The 7,656-nt window shown below is 43.4% G+C and overlaps 1 protein-coding gene across 1 annotated transcript in view; it reads right to left on the reverse strand.

Moving 5' to 3' along the window:
• The window catches only part of LOC120063783 (calcium/calmodulin-dependent 3',5'-cyclic nucleotide phosphodiesterase 1A-like), a 52,594-nt gene that overhangs the window by 4,267 nt on the left and 40,671 nt on the right, over positions 1 to 7,656 (reverse strand). The window contains exons 6-8 of the mRNA XM_039014081.1: positions 3,759 to 3,899; positions 3,535 to 3,635; positions 2,599 to 2,724 (exon numbers count right to left, since the gene is read on the reverse strand). Of these exons, the coding sequence (XP_038870009.1) occupies positions 2,599 to 2,724; positions 3,535 to 3,635; positions 3,759 to 3,899 (368 nt within the window). The remainder of the gene's footprint in view (positions 1 to 2,598; positions 2,725 to 3,534; positions 3,636 to 3,758; positions 3,900 to 7,656) is intronic.

Raw genomic sequence — 7,656 nt, forward strand, 5'->3', positions numbered from 1 at the left:
CTGAAGCGTGTAGTGCGTAAAAATCGTCTGTCCTCGGTTGCAACGTTTACTACTGCCTCTGGAAACAACGTCAGCACAAAAACTGTTCGTCGGGAGCTTCATGAAATGGGTTTCCATGGCCGAGCAGCCGCACACAAGCCTAAGATCACCATGTGAATGCCAAGCGTTGGTGGTGTAAAGCTCACCACCATTGGACTCCACCATTGGACTCTGGAGCAGTGGAAACGCGTTCTCTGGAGTGATGAATCACGCTTCACCATCTTGCAGTCCGACAGACTAAACTGGGTTTGGCGGATGCAAGGAGAACGCTACAATGCCTTGCAAAAGTATTCATCCCCTTTGGCATTTTTCCTATTTTGTTGCATTACAACCTGTCATTTAATTAACTTCAATTTATGTAATGGACATACACAAAATAGTCCAAATTGGTGAAGTGAAATGAAAAAAATAATGGAAAAGTGGTGCGTGCATAATGTATGTATTCACCCCCTTTGCTATGAAGCCCCTAAATAAGATCTGGTGCAATCAACTACCTTCAGAAGTTGCATAATTAGTTAAATAAAGTCCACTTGTGTGCAATCTAAGTGTCACATGGTCTCAGTATATATACACCTGTTCTGAAAGGCCCCAGAGTCTGCAACACCACTTAGCAAGTGGCACCACCAAGCAAGCGGCACCATGAAGACCAAGGAGCTCTACAAACAGGTCAGAGACAAAGTTGTGGAGAAGTACAGATCAGGGTTTGGTTATAAAAAAAATCTGAAACTTTGAACATCCCATGGAGCACCATTAAATCAATTATTAAAAAATTGAAAGAATATGGCCACAACAAACCTGCCAACAGAGGGCCGCCTACCAAAACTCATGGACCAGGCAAGGAGGGCATTAATCAGAGAGGCAACAACGAGGCCAAAGATCACCCTGAAGGAGCTGCCAAGCTCCACAGCGGAGATTGGAGTATCTGTCCATAGGACCACTTTAAACTGTACACTCCACAGAGCTGGGCTTTATGGAAGAGTGGCCAGAAAAAAAGCCATTGCTTAAAGAAAAAAATAAGAAAACACATTTGGTGTTCACCAAAAGGCATGTGGGAGACTCCCCAAACAATATGGAAGAAGGTACTCTGGTCAAATGAGACTAAAATGTAGCTTTTTGGCCATCAAGGAAAACACTATGTCTGGCACAAACCCAACACCTCCCATCACCCTGAGAACACCATCCCCAGTGTGCAGTGAAGCATGGTGGTGGCAGCATCATGCTGTGGGGATGTTTTTCATCGGCTTGGACTGAGAAACTGGTCAGAATTGAAGGAATGATGGATGGCGCTAAATACAGGGAAATTCTTGAGGGAAACCTGTTTCAGTCTTCCAGAGATTTGAGACTGGGACGGAAGTTCACTTTCCAGCAGGACAATGACCCTAAGCATACTGCTAAAACAACACCTGAGTGGTTTAAGGGGAAACATTTACATGTCTTGGAATGGCCTAGTCAAAGCCCAGACCTCAATCCAATTGAGAATCTGTGGTATGACTTAAAGATTGCTGTACACCAGCGGAACCCATCCAACTTGAAGGAGCTGAAGCAGTTTTGTCTTGAAGAATAGGCAAAAATCCCAGTGGCTAGATGTGCCAAGTTTATAGAGACATAGCCCAAAAGACTTGCAGCTGTAATTGCTACAAATGGTAGCTCCACAAAGTATTGACTTTAAGGGGTGAATAGTTATGCATGCTCAAGTTTTCAGTTTTTTGTGGTGTTTCTTGTTTGTTTCACAATAAAAAATACTTTGCATCTGTACCTCCCTGAACGCATTGTGCCAACTGTAAAGTTTGGTGGATGATGACAGTTTTTCATGGTTCAGGCTCCTTAGTTCCAGCGAAGGAAAATCTCAATGCTACAGCATAAAATTACATTCTAGTCAATTCTGTGCTTCCAACGTTGTGGCAATAGTTTAGGGAAAGCCCTTTCCTGTTTCAGCATGACAATGCCCCTGTGCACAAAGTGAGGTCCATACAGAAATGGTTTGTCGAGATCTTCACTGGCCTACACAGAGCCCTGACCTCAGCCCCATTGAACACCTTTAGGATGAATTAGAATTGCGAGCCAGGCCTAATCGCTCAACATCAGTGCCTGACTTCACTAATGCTCGTGTGGCTGAATGGAATCAAGTCCCTGCAGCAATGTTCCAACACCTAATGGAAAGCCTTCCCAGAAGAGTGGTGGCTGTTATAGCAGCAATAAGGGAACCAACTCCACATTACTGCCCATGGTTTTGGAATGAGATGAGTAGATGTCCACATACTTTTGGTCATGTAGTTTGATTGATTGATTGAGACACATTCTCTCTGTCATCCAGGTTATATAATAGTCTTCCATTGAAATACACCACACCACATTCGTATCCAAACCTAAAATGAAGGCTAAGTATCCAGGTTATGTTACAGTTCTTTCCCCTTCGTTCTTTGAAGTGTTGATCTCAATCAATTCATCAAATGTATTTTATAAAGCCCTTTTTACATCAGCAGTTGTCACAAAGTGCTTTACAGATATCGAGCCTAAAACCCCAAAGCTTGAGGATCTGAGGAGTCTTTCTTAACTCACCGCCAGTCATCTTTTGACAGGTTGACCAGTATGTTCATCTCATCTTCTTGCATAAGTCTGTAGGCAGCACTGACATGGTGGTTCTCCAGGACTGACCGATCATTGTACAGGATGGCCACCTCTGACCTGGAGAGAGGAAGAGAAGAAGCAGAAAAAGAGGGAAGAGAAGGTGTGATTATTCATTGTGCCACATGGGGCTTCCCAGACTGGATAACTTTACCAGGTAGCCAACTTGTATGGAAACACTACCCCAGTGGGCAAAACTGGTTGAAGCGGCTTCATTCCGACCAGTTTTGAAATGACGATAGTGATTATGAAAGCGATGGTAGCAACTCGAGATGGTAGCGATTTTAGAACACATAATCACAGAAGGGGAGTTTGAACAATACCTTAATTTTCCATCTCACCACACAACAACCCTCATGTCTAAAGGACCAGAGGCCTTTCTGATCATTGTTCTTAGACTAGAAAGCCATGCAGAGGTTTAAACTAAGTGAAGGGTTTAATCTCTCTCCCTCTCTCACACATTCTCACTCTGTCTCTCTTTCGTTGCTATCCCTTGTTATCACTGAGGTCAATGCTGCAATATTGATTATTCTTATTGTGCACTTCACTTTAATGGGTTGTTTAAATGGGTGCCTTCACTTAAATGGGTTCTTTATACGGTCATGCTCCTTTCTTCAGGCTCCATTGGCATTCATTAGTCAGGGTCAGACTGGCTGCACTGTCTGTCTGTCTGGGAGACAAGTGGTGTACTAAAAGTACAATACAAGGACATCTCAGTTTAACATTGGTATTGATAGGATGGAATGAATGGAAATGGCAATAAATAATTATCGTTGAGTCATCAATCAGTCTATTAGGTCAATTACTATCAGTGGTACAGTAGCTTAGGAATTAAAATATCTACTGACTGAAGAATACGGACACACTCACCTGGTCTGAATGTGAAAGTTGTTGGTTGTCCCAGTGTGTTCAAAGTCATGGATAGCTGCAGCAAACACCATGGCTAGAATGTCCAGTTCAGTGAGCCAGTGCTGAGAGAGGGAGGGAGAGAGAGAGAGATGGTAACAAGAAACACAATCAGAACCTGTCCTTTGATTTGTGTATGATGCTGGGGGATAATTCATTGCACGAACGTGTGTGTGTGACAGACTCACCATAATGCCAGTGTGGAGCATCAGATAGTGTGCTGTCTGTGTGACGTCAGCAGCGTGGATCAGGTTGTGGTAGGGGTTTCTGTGTTTGCTGTAGCCCACCTCTAGAGCCTCTACGAAGGACACCAGAGATGACACTGGAATCTGGGGAAGAACAGGGAGGTTAAGACACCAGCGGCAGGTAGCCTAGTGGTTAGAGCATTGGACTAGTAACCGAAAGGTTGCAAGATCAAATCCCCAAGCTGACAAGGTAAAAATCTGTTGTTCTGCCCCTGAATAAGGCCATTAACCCACTGTTCCTAAGCTGTCATTGAAAATAAGAATTTTTTCTTAACTGACTTGCCTAGTAAATAAAGATAAAATAAAAAAAGATGACACTGGTATCTGAATAGGGAGGTTATGACACCAGAGATGACACTGGTATCTGGGTTAGAACAGGGAGGTTAAGACACCAGATATGACACTGGTATCTGGGTTAGAACAGAGAGGTTAAGACACTGGTATCTGGGTTAGAACAGGGAGGTTAAGACACCAGAGATGACACTGGTATCTGGGTTAGAACATATCTGGGTTAGAACGTATCTGGGTTAGAACAGGGAGGTTAAGACACCAGAGATGACACTGGTATCTGGGTTAGAACAGAGAGGTTAAGACACCAGTGATGACACTGGTATCTGGGTTAGAACAGAGAGGTTAAGACACTGGAATCTGGGTTAGAACAGAGAGGTTAAGACACCAGCGTTGACACTGGAATCTGGGTTAGAACAGAGAGGTTAAGACACCAGAGATGACCAGATACCAGTGGTTAAGACACACACACACACACACAAGACACCAGAGATGTATCTGGGTTAGAACAGAGAGGTTAAGACACCAGAGTTGACACTGGAATCTGGGTTAGAACAGAGAGGTTAAGACACCAGTGATGACACTGGTATCTGGGTTAGAACAGAGAGGTTAAGACACTGGAATCTGGGTTAGAACAGAGAGGTTAAGACACCAGCGTTGACACTGGAATCTGGGTTAGAACAGAGAGGTTAAGACACCAGAGATGACCAGATACCAGTGGTTAAGACACCAGAGATGTATCTGGGTTAGAACAGAGAGGTTAAGACACTGGAATCTGGGTTAGAACAGAGAGGTTAAGACACCAGAGTTGACACTGGAATCTGGGTTAGAATATGGAGGTTAAGACACTGGTATCTGGGTTAGGTCTGCCTGATAAATTGTAAAAATGGGATGCACTCCACCCCCAAAATAATTGTAAAAATCAAGTATATTCTGTCTTTTAGTCAAAGATCACAATTTTAAAAAGACAGAAACAGAAGCCAGAGCTCAAAGTTTCAGCTAGATGAACAACTAGAAGGTGATTGGCTCTGTGCTGGGTCATGGAGGGCCAGTTTCACCACAGACAACCACTAACACAGTGGGTTCCAGGCAACTGGAGAGAGAGAAGTGAAATGTTATCACGCACATCACCGACTTCATTACAGAAAAGATAACTCCTACACACTCCTGCAATATACTGTATTACATCTGCACGTTGTTTATTGTCCAAATTGTTATGTGTGCGGGAGTTCGCTTTTCTACAATGAAGCTGGAGAGATAAAGAGATACACGTGTGGGGGCTTCGTGTACATGTACTGTAGCTTGTGTGCAAGCTTAACTTCAATTGTTTAATCAGACTAAGAGCAGAGCATGGCCCAGAACACTGCTCTTCCTAAATCCACTATCTGTAGGCGACTATCTATGGGTGACTATATATACAGTAGGCAACTATCTGTAGGCGACTATCTATGGGTGACTATCTGTAGGTGATTATCTATGGGTGACTATCTGTAGGCGACTATCTATGGGTGACTATCTGTAGGCGACTATCTATAGGTGACTATCATTAGGTGACTATCTGTAGGTGACTATATATACAGTAGGTGACTGTCTGTAGGTGACTATATATATAGTAGGTGACTATCTATGGGTGACTATCATTAGGTGACTATCTGTAGGTGACTATATATACAGTAGGTGACTGTCTGTAGGTGACTATATATACAGTAGGTGACTGTCTGTAGGTGACTATATATATAGTAGGTGACTGTCTGTAGGTGACTATATATATAGTAGGTGACTGTCTGTAGGTGACTATATATATAGTAGGTGACTGTCTGTAGGTGACTATATATATAGTAGGTGACTGTCTGTAGGTGACTATATATATAGTAGGTGACTATCTGTAGGTGACTATATATACAGTAGGTGACTGTCTGTAGGTGACTATATATACAGTAGGTGACTATCTGTAGGTGACTATATATACAGTAGGTGACTGTCTGTAGGTGACTATATATACAGTAGGTGACTGTCTGTAGGTGACTATATATATAGTAGGTGACTATCTATGGGTGACTATCATTAGGTGACTGTCTGTAGGTGACTATATATATAGTAGGTGACTATCTATGGGTGACTATGGTCCTGTTCCTCTGCTCAGACATTTTTTGCTGACACATGCCATATCTTACAACACCTGGATAGGTATTTTATATCAGCTAACCACATCATATGTTACAGAAATCTGGTGCCCGACGGCACAGTCCATGCAACGTCTGAGCAGTGGAACACGACCTATCTATAGGTGACTATCTGTAGGTGACATGGCTGAAGTGGCAGTAATATAAATCTGTCTAGATCGGGTATTGATGGATTCACAAGGTGGGGCTACAAACAATATGACTTGGAATAGAGGGTCACTGTTGTATGATCTGTAACACATTACGGCTACATAAGATTACTACATGCCTCAAGCCCTGCTGTGTGTTCTGGGCCCTGCTCTTAGTTATGTCATCTAGTGTTATCTAGTGTTATGTAGCCCTTATGACAGAGCGTTCAAGTAAAGTCCAACCATATGATCATATTAATGAAAAGATTATCCTCAAATTGGAATCAAAGCACAGTAAGTGTGGGTGATATTCTCACCACTCATCTAACAGAGGACGTACAAGCTCTCATCTAAAAGCAGACAAAGAACAGAACAGCGTGAGGTTGGAGTGTTAAACAATGTCTTCACGAGGCACCCAGAGGCCTGTGGTGTAGAACAGACCACAGAGGGAGACACACACACACACACAATACCCACGCATGCACACACACGCACGCACAGATAGATGCACTCACACACACAGATAGATGCCCTCACACACACAGATAGATGCACTAACACACACACAGAGATAGATGCCCTAACACACAGAGATAGATGCTCTCACACACAGAGATAGATGCCCTCACACACAGAGATAGATGCTCTCACACACAGAGATATATGCCCTCACACACACAGATGTGTGACTTACACACACATGCACTTACACACACACACACACACACCCAGACACACACACACACACACACGCACACACACACACACACACACACGCACACACGCACACACACACACACACACACACACACACACACACACACACACACACACACACACACACACACACACACACACACACACACACACACACACACACACACACACAGATAGATGCACTCACACACACAGATAGAGGCACATACACACACAATGATAGATACACTCACACACACAGATATATGCACTCACACACACAGATAGATGCCCTCACACACACAGATAGATGCACTCACACACACAGATAGATGCCCTCACACACACAGATAGATGCACTAACACACACACAGAGATAGATGCCCTAACACACAGAGATAGATGCTCTCACACACAGAGATAGATGCCCTCACACACAGAGATAGATGCTCTCACACACAGAGATATATGCCCTCACACACACAGATGTGTGACTTACACACACATGCACTTACACACACACATGCACTTACACACACACACACA

The sequence above is a fragment of the Salvelinus namaycush genome, chromosome 19 (genome assembly GCF_016432855.1).
Source record: "Salvelinus namaycush isolate Seneca chromosome 19, SaNama_1.0, whole genome shotgun sequence".
NCBI lineage: Eukaryota > Metazoa > Chordata > Actinopteri > Salmoniformes > Salmonidae > Salvelinus > Salvelinus namaycush.